At 39.6% G+C, this 15,203-nt stretch overlaps 2 protein-coding genes across 2 annotated transcripts in view; both read right to left on the bottom strand.

Annotated features, from left to right (window-relative positions):
• Positions 1 to 1,752: 1,752 nt before the first annotated feature.
• On the bottom strand, positions 1,753 to 8,961 carry ppp1r15b (protein phosphatase 1, regulatory subunit 15B). The gene is made up of 3 exons (XM_051869934.1): positions 8,604 to 8,961; positions 5,340 to 6,412; positions 1,753 to 3,309 (listed from the first exon to the last, which is right to left on the bottom strand). Exons 1-3 carry the CDS (start codon positions 8,749 to 8,751, stop codon positions 3,097 to 3,099), a joined length of 1,434 nt encoding a protein of 477 aa, XP_051725894.1. The 5' UTR covers positions 8,752 to 8,961; the 3' UTR covers positions 1,753 to 3,096.
• Positions 8,962 to 10,919: 1,958 nt separating this feature from the next.
• Positions 10,920 to 15,203, bottom strand: part of pik3c2a (phosphatidylinositol-4-phosphate 3-kinase, catalytic subunit type 2 alpha) — a 41,503-nt gene continuing 37,219 nt past the window's right edge. Inside the window, exons 27-33 of the mRNA XM_051869913.1 lie at positions 14,550 to 14,757; positions 14,283 to 14,407; positions 14,087 to 14,204; positions 12,556 to 12,637; positions 12,345 to 12,454; positions 12,133 to 12,258; positions 10,920 to 12,043 (exon numbers count right to left, since the gene is read on the bottom strand). Of these exons, the coding sequence (XP_051725873.1) occupies positions 11,861 to 12,043; positions 12,133 to 12,258; positions 12,345 to 12,454; positions 12,556 to 12,637; positions 14,087 to 14,204; positions 14,283 to 14,407; positions 14,550 to 14,757 (952 nt within the window). The 3' untranslated portion in view covers positions 10,920 to 11,860. The remainder of the gene's footprint in view (positions 12,044 to 12,132; positions 12,259 to 12,344; positions 12,455 to 12,555; positions 12,638 to 14,086; positions 14,205 to 14,282; positions 14,408 to 14,549; positions 14,758 to 15,203) is intronic.

Genomic DNA, 15,203 nt, shown 5'->3' with positions numbered 1-15,203 from the left:
TGCATCAGCAACACTGACTCAATGACAAACAAGTCATTCATAAGATAACTGATGGCACCTGTATTCATAGCAACTAGTTTCTAACTAATTAATCATTTGATTGTTAATCATAAATATAGGGGGCTATACAAAGTATTTTACAGTATTTTAAAACTACAAAAATACAAAACACTAAAGTATTTTGATACAAAATACAAAGCCATTTTCATCAACCCTTTAAAATACAAATTACAAAATACTATTTTGTATTTGAAATACATGTATCATAAATACTGCCCATCCCTGCACACACACACACACACACACACACGTTGGGTTTCCATGTTTTATGGGGACTTTCAACAAGTTTTTTTTTTCACTGTACAAACTGTAGATTCTATCCCCTAACCCTACCCCTAAACCTACCCATCAATCACAGAAAACTTTCTGCATTATTACATTTTCAAAAAACATCACTTTGTATGACTTATAAGCTGTTTTCCTCATGGGGACCAATAAATGTCCTCACAAGGATAAGGATTTCAGATATTGACATCTTTATGGGGACATTTTGTCCTCATAACGTAGGGTTTACCTGGACCAAACACACACAAACACACTCACTCTCTCTCTCACACTCACACACACACATAAAACAAATACTAAATATCTCCAAAAAAGATTTCATGTATGCAGGCCTCTCACTCACATTCACAAAATGGCTCTGTGAAGCTCTTGTAACTCATTTGAATATTCAAATATTTTTACATATCAGACAGGGAAGCGTGATTCACATTTTTAACCACTTAATGAACGCTAACCATACACATTATTGACATATTCTGTACCAATTCAACGTGATTATAACATGATCCAGCTCAAGTTTTCTTCCTGTAACATGAGATGTGTCTGACTACCTGTGCTTTTTTTTTTTTTTTTGTCTCACACTGTGGCTGCTGATTGCTCTATTGCATCAGACAGTCAGTGCTTTGTAATTGTGACTCCAGAGATCCCCCTTCTCAAGCTTTGGACTCTCCAGGATGAGTAATAGAGGCTGGGGCCGTGCCGGCCGCCCTCCCACAACACACCAACCCCTGCTGCAATCATATGCAATCCTCTCATTGCCAAATACTGCTATGCTTGGTTGCTTAGATACCAAGGTCACCTGGGTGAAGGCACCTGAGGAGAGGAAGACACCATAGCAGCACCGCATGCAACTACCATCATGCATCCAGCTAACAAAAATGCTCTCAGATCTGTTGCTTTCTGAGCCGACACTATTTGATCAAGCTAAGAGGAAAGTACAACAAGTGAGCTTTCGTCTTACTGTTAATGTAGCGTTAAACGATTTCATTATAGCATATGCCCAGCTTTACATGATCAGTAAAAATGTTTGAAATGCTATCCAATTAACTGAAGCATCATTAAATTAGACCCGCAGTCTGTTGTCACAGCGTGAAAGATTGCGTAAACGATTGCTTGTCTTTGCACCATGCGAGTTTGTGTTGTCGAGGGGAGTTACTAATTGATTTCTCCTCAAGGGAGAGAGTTTCATCACGCTTTGTTTTTAACCCTCTGTTACAAGGGCTGCACAAGGCGTCTCACAGGAGTTCTGCACTCACAGTCTGAGACACAATGAACTAGTGAGATCAACCAAAACAAGCGAACCGAGACAGTGTTCAAGGAAACACTATTGTACATTTAGCAGACGCAGGATGTGATGATGGAACATTTGAAGTGTAATAGTGTAGAAAAAGAAACAGTTTTTGTAAAGCAAAAATTACTGCCATTTTATTTATTCTCAAGTACAAATTGCAATGATCAGTGAAGTCAAATTTAGCAAATATCTGATAATAGTGGTATCTGTTTTTGTGTAACAACAGGGTGTAGGATGACATTTTCAACATTTGCACCACTGCTCTAAAGTTTGGGGTTGGTATCATTTTTTTATGATTTTGAAGTAAATTTCTTATGCTCACCAAGGCTGCATTTATTTGATAAAAATACAGTAAAATTGTGGAATATTATTAAAATGTATAATTTATTCCTGTGATGCAAAGCTGAATTTTCTGCATCATTACTCCAGTTTTCAGAATTTTTAAAGTTGGAAACTTTCCATGGGAATTAATAGGAATATATAGGAATTAATGTCTGCTTTTGACCAAACAAAATGTTTATATTTATGTTTGTATATGATACAGTTACCCCAAATTACCAATTAATTCCCATAAATTCTCATTAAGTTTCTAATTCATAAACTTTCCAAAATTCCCCAGCTTAACTTCCCATGGAAAGTTTCAGGAAATTTTCTGCCCCTTTGCAGCCCTAATCCTTGCTGAATAGAAGTATAAATTTCTTAAAAAAATAAAATAAATAATAATAAATTTCTTACTGACCCCAAACTTTTAAATGGTGGTGTTTGAACAAATGTATATATATATATGTAAACATTGAGGTGCATTGTAACCTTTTTACCTTGTTACCTTTTTTTCTTGCATTTTCTCCAACTTTATAAATAATTTAAAAACAAACTTTAGCAGCCTATTCTCACGTCATTTCAAACCATTGAAATAAACAAGGGTTAGTTCATCCAAAAAATGAAAATTGTCATCATTTACTATGTCATTCCAAACCTGTATGACCTTCAAACACAAGAAGATATTTTAAAGAATTTTTTGTACATACAATGAAAGGACCCCAAAACAACTCTTGACCCCATTGACTTTCATTGTATGAACAAAACAAAACAAAACAAAACAAAAAAAAATAAATAAATAAAGAAAGTCATACAGATTTGGAATGACATGAGAGTAAATGATTACAGAATTTTCATGTTTGGGTAATCTAACCCTTTAAATAAATTAACACTAATCTACAACTCCAACATATCCACAATTTCTGTTAAAATAAATGTGTGTAATCAGTCACACTGAACAGTCTGTAAGGCATAGCAAAAAATGATTAACATTTAGTAGCAGTCAAGGTACAATGTGTGTTGGGACACAGCAGTGAGGTATAATTGTCAATTTAAGTCAATATAATAGTCTAGAGGCTGGCCTGGGAACTATAAGATCAATAATTACAATCAGAAGCAACTTTTTGCAGACCAAGGTCTGGTTATTTCTTCTGTACGCTGTCCTTATAGGCCCACAGCTTTTCTCTGTGTGATAAACTAAAACAGTAGCCAATGGCCTTCTCAGTTTCACTGATTCTCTTTCGGAATCGGTCTCTGTCCCTCGCAAGCTCCTCCCATGGTCCCTTACGTGATGCTTGGAGAGCAAAGGACCAAGTGTGCATCTTGTGAACTTGTACGATGGGAGAAAATTTCACCTGGAAAACATGAGAAACATGCTGTTATCAAGCATTGATATACAATTGACATGTTGTCTAAAGCAGAGTAAAGGTGCGGTCACATTTGCGGACTTTCAGAGAAATTTTGTAGCCAAAAAAGTTCTATTGTCAATAGTGTAGCATTTACTTTCAAACCAAGCAGCTTTTTGTCGGTCAGCGCAGCGAATTTGCATGATCATTTTAAACTTGAATATGCATGGGGGAACTTCGCTGAACAGCGGGAATTGTGACCACACCTTAGGGCTCTTCACACTGCGCTTAACCCTGCGTTATTGTCGTTCTAAACACCGCTTTTAACCCTAGGTAAAGGAACGTTTCACACTTGTAATTTTGAAGTGGGTGTAACTGTCATAGGCCAGTAAGAGCTGTGTGTGTAACGGGTCGCGTACCGTTTGGAGCGGGTCGAGTAGAACTGGTTACATTTGGTGCCGTGACCCGGATGGGAGTGAGGTTTAGGGGGGTAAGTGTAACTGCCATAGGCCAGTAAGAGCTGTGTGTGTAAACCTCACTCCCCTGATCTCAAGAAGCACTCTAGCGACTGAGGCTAGGGGCTGCGGTCTTTAGCCTCCTTGTTAGAGCGCCCGACTCGCACGCCGGAGACCACGGTTCACGTCCTGCTCGGAGCGGGTGTAGTAGAACCGGTTACATTTGGTGCCGTGACCCGGATGAGAGTAAGTGTAACTGTCTAGGCCAGTAAGAGCGGTGCGTGTAAACCTTACTCTCCTGATTTCAAGAGGCATTCTATCGACTGACGCTAGGGGCTGCGGTCTTTAGCCTTCCAGATGGGAGTGAGGTTTAGGGGGTGAGTGTAACTGTCATAGGCTAGTAAGAGCTGTGCGTGTAAACCTCACTCCCCTGATCTCGAGGCGCTCTAGTGACTGACACTAGGGGCTGCAGTCTTTAACCTCCTTGTTAGAGGCTAACAAGGCTCCCACGCTGGAGACCACGGTTTGCGTACTGCTCGGAGCAGGACGAGTAGAACCGGTTACATTTGGTGCCGTGGCCCGGATGGGAGTGAGGTTTGGGGGGGGTAAGTGTAACTGTCATAGGCCAGTAAGATCAATGTGTGTAAACCTCACTCCCCTGATCTCAAGAGGCGCTCTAGCGACTGATGCTAGGGGCTGCGGTCTTTAGTCTCCTTGTTAGAGCACCGACTCCCACGCTGGAGACCACAGTTCATGTCCTGCTCCGAGAGGGTCGAGTAGAACCGGTTACATTTGGTGGCGTGACCCGGATGGGAATGAGTGTAACTGTCTAGGCCAGTAAGAACTGTGCATGTAAACCTCAATCCCCTGATCTCAAGAGAAGCTCTAGCAACTGACGCTAGGGGCTGCGGTCTTTGGCCTCCTTGTTAGAGCGTTCAACTCCCACGCCAGAGACCATGGTTCACATCCCGCTCGGAGCGGGTCGAGTAGAACTGTTTACATGGGGTTAGCACCGCTTTTTACCCGAGGGTTTGCGGGTTTCATACATCTGTTATGAAACCCGCATTGCGGTGCCAAACTTGTACAATGTGAAAAATGCAGAATTAGAATGTTACAGCTAGATGCTTAGCAACAGACAACCAATCACATACTCATATTTGCCTGCTTTGGACAGTTACGGAAACATAATAAACAGCATATAAACAGTAAAGTCAGCGTTTGAGAGGAAAAACGTCAAATGCTGACAGAAAACATGACAATCTGAGTGCAAAGAGACTATTTCATTCTTGCCTTTATAGTCCGAAATGTCATACAGTCGGCAATACGAGGATACGCAATTCTAGAGCTATGTAAACAGGTCACATGCTGCGTTTATCCAATCAATGACACTGACACCGCAGGGTTTAGGAATGTACAGTGTGAAACGTCAGCTTATGAATACCCAGGATTAATTGTTAACCCTGGGTAAATTATGAGCAGTGTGAAACGTGAAGCAAGATAACCCAGGATTCCGTTAACCCGGGGTTTAGAATAACCCAGGGTTAACTATTTTAAGTGTGAAAAGCCCTAGAGACTGATAGTTACCTTCTTAACAGTGGGACATTTCCTCTGGTTGTCCTGAACAGCTGTCAGACCAACATATCTTCTCCATGGCACCACCGATAATGTCTCAAAGGGTAATTTTCGGCAGCAATGGCGAGGAACTTTGCTTGGCGGTAAAAGCGGCTTTGAGCGCCTTGAAGATTTAAAGAGTCTCGTTTTACTTTCATGTTTGGAAGGTATTGGTGTAGCTGGTGAGCTTTGAAGTGGGGCTCTGAAATTCAACGGGTGATATGGGTCATCATTCTGAGAGAGGGATCTCCATAAGGCCTCTTCTTCTTCATCTTCAGAAGAACCTGGTTTGGAAGATTCTGAGCCTGTAGATGCAGTGGATTGTGATATCGGACTTTCAGACTTTGAAACCACTTGCATTTTGCTCTTTTCAGCAACCGCACTGGATAAACATGCCGTGAAGTGCAGCGGGTGATATGGATCCGTCGAGCTGGTCAGAAGTTCCCAGAGTTTGTCACTCTCCTCTCGTTCTCCTTCGAAACAAGAGCTGTCTGTGCTACCCCAGCTGAACTCGCTGTCTGACAGATGACCGACTGACTGCACTTGACATGGAGCTCGAACATCCTCCGTAGATGAGTCAGGATCACTGATGGGCTTTTCATGCTTTACAAAATCCTTTGCAGAAAACCCTGACACATGTGCGGTAAAAGTGCAGGTGCTCTCTCCACACTTCCTCTCGGAACCTCCTAAAACGGTCCAGTCATATCCGTGTTTCCACATGGAGTGATCTCCAATATAGAGATCTTCGGTGTCATTGAGACACTCTGTTGCATGGGACACGAGGTCGTCCACCAAAGAGCAACAAAGTTCATCGCTGACTAGACTGGACAGAACAGCTCTGGAGTGGGAGCTCACGTCAAATGGGTCTCGGCCGAATTTTGAAAGTGGATTGGAACCCCCAACCACTATGTTTTTGTTGTTTTCAAACAAGGATGAGAGCAGGAAACCGTCAGAAGGGTCTCCTGACCCACTTGTCATGTGCTGAATGTGTTGCCCTGTCTCGTCTGTGATTCTCAGATGGACTTCAAACCTGAACATCTGGAAAACTGGGGACCAAACAAAAAGAAGTTACTTTAGGTCATAACCATGAACAGAGGCCTTTCGCATTTCAATAAATTAATATACATAAAATATGTATGCAATATATAAACAGAGTGTGTGAGTGAATATATATATATATATATACATATACACTATATTGCCAAAAGTTTTGGGACACCTGCCTTTACGTGCACATGAACTTTAATGACATCCCATTATTAATCTGTAGGGTTTAATATGGAGTTGGCCCACCCTTTGCAGCTATTACAGCTTCAACTCTTCTGGGAAGGCTTTCCACAAGGTTTAGGAGTGTGTTTATGGGAATTTTTGACCATTCTTCTAGAAGCTCATTTGTAAGGTCAGGCACTAATGTTGGACGAGAAGGCCTGGCTCGCAGTCTCCGCTCTAATTCATCCCAAAGGTGTTCTATTGGGTTGAGGTCAGGACTCTGTGCAGGCCAGTCAAGGAAGGCCCCTTTGTTCCCACAAAGTTGGGAGCATGAAATTGTCCAAAATGTCTTGGTATGCTGAAGCATTAAGAGTTCCTTTCACTGGAACTAAGGGGCCAAGCCCAACCCCTGAAAAACAACCCCACACCATAATCCCCCCTCCACCAAACTTTACACTTGGCACAATGCAGTCAGGCAAGTACCGTTCTCCTGGCAACTGCCAAACCCAGACTCGTCCATCGGATTGCCAGACAGAGAAGTGTGATTCATCACTCCAGAGAACATGTCTCCACTGCTCTAGAGTCCAGTGGCGGTGTGCTTTACACCACTGCATCTGACGCTTTGCATTGCACTTAGTGATGTAAGGCTTGGATGCAGCTGCTCGACCATGGAAACCCATTCCATGAAGCTCTCCACACACTGTTCTTGAGCTAATCTGAAGGCCACACGAAGTTTGGAGGTCTGTAGCTATTGACTCTGCAGAAAGTTAGCGACTTCTGCGCACTGTGCGCCTCAGCATGCGGTGACCCCGCTCTGTGATTTTACGTGGCCTACCACTTTGTGGCTGAGTCGCTGTTGTTCCCAATTGCTTCCACTTTGTTATGATACCACTAACAGTTGACTGTGGAATATTTAGTAGTGAGGAAATTTCACGAATGGACTTATTGCACAGGTGGCAACCTATCACGGTACCACGCTTGAATTCACTGAGCTCCTGAGAGCGACCCATTCTTTCACAAATGTTTGTAGAAGCAGTCTGCATGTCTGGGTGCTTGATTTTATACACCTGTGGCCATGGAAGTGATTGGAACACCTGAATTCAATGATTTGGAGGGGTGTCCCAATACTTTTGGCAATATAGTGTGTATGTGTGTACATTTGTGATAGAATAATAAGTGTTTTAAATAATTATTACAATGTAAAAATACTAAAGCAAAAAAATAAAAATACTATCCATATTATCCACTATATTGTATGGAATGTTATGTTCCTTCTCATCACAAAATAAAAAAGTAAACAATAATGACAATTTATATATATAGAGAGAGAGAGAGAGAGAGTATATAATGATATAAAATAACATATTATAATATAATATAATATAAATATATCATCCAGTTAAAAGAAAATAAATACAAAGTAGTAATAATAAAATTATAATTAAAAAAATCTGCAATTTCACTTTTGCTCTAGAAAAAGATCATTAATTGGTTTCACTAATGTTTAACCACTTTTCAATAAGGTTTAATTTACTAACATGAACTAAAAATGAACAATACTTGTTCATTTATTCATCTGTTAACATTAGTTAATGCAATGTGACGTAACATGAACGTAACATTAACATTAACAAAGGTTATAGTAAATGCTGCAAGAATATATTGCTATTGTTAGTTCGTGTTGATGCATCAAAAGCTAATGTTAACAAATTAGACATTGTTTTTTTTTTTTTTTATAATCAACTGCTGGCCATTTTCTTCATTTGCAAGTAGCTTTGAATAAGACTGAATGTGAATGAAAAAATATGAAATCTTGTATCAAAAATGTAGATATGCAACAGAATTGATTAACAGTTTGCACTCTCACTGAAATCTATAAGAATAGTTCATCTATACGCTGATATATTATTATTATTATTATAGATCAGTACATCTATATTGTAAATCCGATTATGTAAACCTGCAATGGTCAAGCATATGGATAGCATAAAATGCATTACAATGCAAATATATTAATCAGAAAATTACCCGTCATCAAAGTGCAGCAGATGACCTGGACCAGCAGTCGCAACTGTTCCCACACCACCGTCAGGATCTGTTTAGTCCAGGGCAGAAGCATCATGCCACTGTCCCCGAACCGCCGCAGCGCGGTCCGCTCCGATGCGCTCCGATCCATCCTCAAACAATACCCTGTCACGTATTCTGATATTCGTCCCTTGGTGTGTTTTCTCTGTAGTAATTTATCGGCTGGTTTTTGAAGTTTGCTAACCACATCTTCCCAGATATGTGAGCGTTAACTCCGAGCGAAAGCTGCTGAGTTCCACATGATCACGAAGTTCAGTTTACAGCACCTCCGAATGAACGAGTCAAAGGGCTCAAACTTATGAGAGCGCTTCACTATAAACAAATATCTGCAGGCTGCAACCATGCGACCTTTGATTTGTTCGCTTATGTGTCACTCACATTATCACCGCCCCCTTTTGCAACAAACCACGCCCCACTTGATGGTGTAGCCCAGTGACGGTTTGTTGTCCCAGGCGAAATATATCACGAAGCCACAGGTTTACATTTTGCTACTCTTACATCACGCCATTACATTAAGATTACTACATACTCGTGGCAATATATTTAAGACAGACACGTTATTATTATCATTAATTTATTTTAAATGTTTAAATATTGATTAAATTAGTGAAAAACGAGGTTTTGTACTCGCTACGTCCAGACTGAATAGACCAAGCTTCTCTCAGACAAGATGGAACTTGGCGTTTTTGTATTGTGGAAATGCGAACAATGAATTATGCATTAGAAAAACAAACTTACATCAGATAATGACTAAACTAAAGCCGCAATACGCTTGCTAATTAGTGCTGAGGCAAATTTCTAACCTTGTTGCTCTGATTCTTGCGTCATGCGTAACCCTGTTGTTTTTAAACCATGCTGTACTGCTAAGAAAACACTGGAGAGACATAATGGCATGAATAATGTCAAATGGTCATATATGATAATATTAATTGAATCTGTAACTTCAAAAACCTCAAAAAGAAAGTGCAACCCACTACACTAAATAAAGCTTGTAATTTAAAATTTAAACTAAGTTTAGTGTTTTCATTGATTTACCTCAGCATTATTGCCTCAAATGCCCAATACAATTCTAAACTACCAATACTAATAGAGTTACAAACAGGATTAGCAACCCACAACGTGTCCAAAAATAATGTGAACTCATTAGCATCTGTATTTTTTCCAAAATACAAAATGTACAGCTACCACAGCCCTGTGTGAACTGTCCAGGATAAAAACCCAGTGTTATACTTCTTCATCATTAAGCCCTCACCCTGGAGACAAAGCAAATGTGTGCACTGGCATGACTGCTTTTCTGTTTCTCTCCAGATGCTTTCTCACAGCAACAGCGCATGAGGCGGTACATAAATGCTGGCAGATCTGAGGTCAGTGGCCTTTTAGACCTTTAGAATTTTATGGCCAATGACAAAGTGCACCATATGAGTCCCTAAAGATCACACCTACACCTCCGCAGGCTCAAAGATTTAAAGGGACAGGTCACCTTATCGTCATTTACTCACCCTCAGATTTGTTTTAAACCTGTGTATGACTGTCTTCTTTGGAAGACAAAAGATCATTTGAAGAAACAGTTTTGGTGACCACTGAAAATATCTTCTTTTATGTTCCACAGATGAAAGAAAGTCATACAGGTTTAGAACAACATGAGGATGTGTAAATGACAGAACTTTCATTTTTGGGTGAACTGTCCCTTTAAGATGGGATTTTCAATGGCAGCTTGAGCCACAAATCACCAGTGTTGTTCATTTGAACTTAAGAATCATTTTAAATTGTTAATTGAAATAAGGCTGAAATAAAATTAAATAATTAGATGTAAGAACAAACGTAAAGCAAATTAGAAATGTTTTTTTTTATACTAAAACTAAAATGACAAAAACAAAAACAAAAAAACAATGTAAGCTGAAGTACTGAAACTAAAACTAATAAATAATAAAAATTACAAAACCATACAATTGAAGTCAATGGTCACCAAAACGGTTTCTTCATAATATCTTCTTTTGACTTCCACATAATACAATACAATATAATATATAACACAATGCAAATTGTTTCAACTACATATGAAAATATGAGGAAAACTGGATACAACTGTAAAATGGTGATAACAGGAAATTTCTTTATGACACTCATAAGAGATTATATAATTATATAATATTGTATGTTATACCAAATTATATAATATTCAACGGTTTTGTGTTTCTTGACTGCCCCCTACTGGTTAAGTATATTTTAATCCATCAGAACAAATAAATCATACAGAGAGGTGTTCAAAAACATTTAATTTTTTCCTTAAGAGAGAGAGATAGAATTACAGCAAACATTGATTCGGTCAGGTTAAAGATAACCAATAAATAACTGGCCATGTTAATATCCATTCAAAATGCACTTTTAACAGTCATAAAACAGCGAATCAAGTCACTTTTTGCGGAGTGAGTGATGACAATCTTGTACATCAATGTACATCATTTTAAAAATGCCTCCTAGTAAACTCATAGATTACAATTCAGCTGAGCTCTGGCAGTAGCTTTTAGCCACAGGTGCCGTTCCCTTTTCAAAGAGGGTTCATTATACAAATTCATTGGTGCCACTGAAACACAGCTTGAGCGACTTTGATTACTCTGTCTGTAGGAAGAACATTCTACATTATCTTACAAAACGGGGCTTTTTTTTTTTTTTTACCACAAACATTCTGAGCGAAAGTGAAAGGAGAGTATGTGAAGGCACCCTGTTATTGTTCCCTAAAGGGAAGTGGTCTCGAGTTTGTTCAGTTCATTTGGCACGTTATCAAAAAGGACAGTGAACTCTGCTGTGCTTGTTTTGATAGCTCAAAACCTTACAGACTTTTAATGTTTCGTATCTGAATATGTAGAAAAGGAAAGTGTAAAAATAAGCAGTTTTAAAAATACAAGTGTCAACCTCTCTATATATTTTATATATATATATAATAATAATAATAATATAAACTCTTCTTTAAGTGAGCCGTTTGGTCCTCTTAAGTTCCAAATGTACAGAACACGTATGTCGATTTTACACACAAAGTTATGTGGATTGATTCTTTTAACAAGGACTCATCCTTGATTAGTGTCAGAGAGAGAGAGCGAGCGAGAGAGAGGGATGCTGGGGGAATGTGAGTTTTCCTGTAAGGGCACTTGCTGCAGTCACATCACCTTTTGTGGAAGACTGGTGGGGAGGGATCGTTGGATCTAGAAGTAGGGCACCATGGTGAGCTTGTACCACTTGACGGTCTCTCTGCTCAGGTCAAAGTCCTTAAGGCTGAGGGTTATGCCACCCAAATAGCAGTTCTCTCGCAGAGACTCTGCACTGAGCACGCTCAGTTGAAGTTCCCTTTGCTTCAGGGTTTCCTTACTGTAGCCACTGTACACCAGCTACAAATAAAGACAGAAGGAAGTTGTTTATTAGCTTTAGAATAAAGCGAAGTGAATCATGCATGGTTAGAAGGGTAGGCCTAGATTACCATTTCATTAAACGTTGGGTTTCTAGTCTTCCTCGCGATCTTTGTTTTGCGTTTGGAGGTTTTGTGGGGGTCTGGGAGAAGGTATGTTTTCACATATGGGTTTGGGTCTGCTCCGTCATTTGACATCTGTGTTTGGAAGAAGGACAGGTGAGATTTCAGAATGCACGGAAACTGGGGTTGGTTTGAAGATAGTCGCTATTGTTATTTCTTACCAGGTCTTTAATGTGCATGACCATGATGAAGAGCGTACTGTTTCGGTAGGACACTGACAGCTTCACCTCACCCTCCACGCGGCCAGTGGTGGGACTCACTGGAGGCATGTCTGGAACAAGAATATCAAATATATGAAAACTATTTATGTTGTACCAAATATATAAATGCATATATATTTTAACATTAACAAATTCGAAATATGACCCATACCTAGAGTTTTTGAGAGTCCGTCAACCCCCTCGATCTTGTCATCTCTTGCAATAGGGTGGAAGAAGGTGTAGATAAGATCACACTAAGGAAAGAAAAACAAAACAAAATGGTGTCAGTAAGATTTTTTTTTTTTTTTTTTTTTTTTTTTTTTTTAGGTATGTTTTTTAAGTCTTTTTAGTCTTAGCTAATGGGGTGCCTCAAGGCTCAGTGCTTGGACCACTTCTCTTCTCCATCTACATGTCATCACTAGGATCTATCATTCAGAAACATGATTTTTCCCATCACTGCTATGCTGATGACACACAACTCTACCTCTCATTTCAACCAGACTATCCGAAGGTAGATGTTCGCATCTTGGCTTGCCTGACAGACATTTCTTGATGGATGAAGGACCACCACCTACAACTCAACCTTACAAGACAGAGCAGCTTGTGGTCTCAACCAACCCAGAACTTCATCACAACTTCTCCATTTAGGTGGGTTTGTCAACCGTAACTCCATCCAGGACAGCCAGGAACCTTGGAGTTGTGATTGACGATCAGTTAAACTTCACAGATCACATTACTAGATTTGCCCGGTCCTACAGATTTGTCTTATACAACATCAAGAGGATCAGGCCCTTCCTATTTGAGTATGCTACACAACTCTTTGTCCAAGCTCTTGTTTTATCCAGATTGGACTATTGTAATGTGCTCTTGGCAGGCCTTCTAACATCCACTGTCAAACCTCTGCAACTGACCCAGAATGCTGCTGCAAGTGTGGTTTTTAATGAGCCGAAAAGAGCGCACGTCACACCTCTCATAAAACTGCACTGGTTGCCAATTGCTGCTTGCATCAAATTCAAGGCACTGATGTTTGCCTACTGAACAACCACTGGCTCTGCACCCCTACACCTTAAAGGGTTATTTCACCCAAAAATGAACATTCTGTCATTAATTACTCATCCTCATGTCGTTCCAAACCCATAAGACCTTCGTTCATCTTTGGAATACAAATTAAGATATTTTTTATTGAAATCCGAGAGCGCTCTGACTCCTCCATAGACAGCAATTTAACCACCACTTTTCAAGGTCCAGAAAGGTACTAAAGACATTGTTAAAACAGTCGACGTGACTGCTGTGGTTCAACCTTAATATTATGAAGCGACGAGAATACTTTTTGTGCACAAACACAAAACAAAAATAATGACTTTATTCAACAATTTCTTCTCTTCTGTGTCATTCTCCTATGCTGTTTATGTTCAGCGCTTCCAGGTTCTCTGTCTGAACGGCGGCTCAGTATTGGCCGACGCTGTTCATGTTAGCATCACGATGCATGAGTGTGATGCTGACGCAGGAGCCGGCCAATATTGAGTCGACTGTAGCATATTTATTCCCTGATCATTACACCCTGATTCAGATGATGTCCTTGAAGAGCAATGTTTGTTAAAGTGACTCCACATCACTCCCAGAGATTAACAAACAAAACCCAAAAATTATATTTGATAATATTTTTTAAATATTGTTAGCTGTTCAAGTAAAATTTTACCAACCTGGGTGACCTCTGTTGAACTCCGCATCAGATTGTGCACATAGCTGCTCAACTCCACCTTCCTCTTGGATGCCACGTCCTTGATGTGTGTGCGTCCCAGCACCATTTTATTAGGAAACCTTTAAACAGGAAAAAGATTCTTAGGAACAATGAAACAGGATTTGACAAACCAATTTACAAGAGGTAAATTCATATACCCTGGCAGCTTCCAGAGTGGGAAAAGGATGGTCAACTTATTGTGCAGTTCCTGGAACTCATCAAAAGTGCGGAAGACAAACTGAGGCTCACTCTGACCTTCCCTAAGGATCCGTATAACATATGTCTGAAAGAAAGAGGTGAAAAAACAAGTGTTCTTTAAGATTCATTGATAAAAATATAATTTTCTCATTACTAACATACAAAAAGGTAATCAAGGCTAATAAACTGATAACTGCTTAATAAAATTTCTTTAAAACCATTCTCACATAGTGCTTGTCTGGATTGTATCTCTTCTGAAAGGAAAATACGGATGCATCCCGGATCCTGCCGTCCTGCTTTATAGTATATGTGCGGGGAGCAAATGAGAGGATGGGCTCGTCATTGGAGGGAAGGCCAGAGAAACGCAACTGGGCCAGATTATGGATGAAGAAATTAAACTTTGTAGCCACACTGCCCAGACTGGATTCAATCAACCTATAAGAAAAAAGGTGGAAGAAGAGAGACATTTTAAAGTGACCCTATTATGCTTTTTCAGATATTACCTTTCATGTAATGTGTAATATAGCGGTTTGTAAATGTAAAAGGTCTGCAAAGTTTCAAAGATAAAAGTGCACGATAACTGGAGTTACTGTCTCCTATGAAAGTTTGTTTCCGCCACTAAATAAAAAAATAAAAAGGTAATTGCAACTTCTCGCACTGCGAGATTTAAACTCACAATTGCAAGTTATAAAGTCAGAATTCCATGATATAAACTCGCAATTGCATCTAATAGTGTCAGAATTGCGAGATATAAACTCGCAATTCTGACTTTTTTAACATGCAATTGCGAGTTATAAAGTCAGAATTGTGAGATAAATTCACAATTCTGAGAAAAAACATCTTTTTTCCCAACTGGACATTATAACAGGCAATTGTGAGTT

The sequence above is a fragment of the Ctenopharyngodon idella genome, chromosome 18, assembly GCF_019924925.1.
Source record: "Ctenopharyngodon idella isolate HZGC_01 chromosome 18, HZGC01, whole genome shotgun sequence".
Classification (NCBI taxonomy): Eukaryota; Metazoa; Chordata; class Actinopteri; order Cypriniformes; family Xenocyprididae; genus Ctenopharyngodon; species Ctenopharyngodon idella.
Note: the sequence above shows the minus strand (reverse complement) of the source record. Positions and strands in the feature narration are given on the sequence as shown.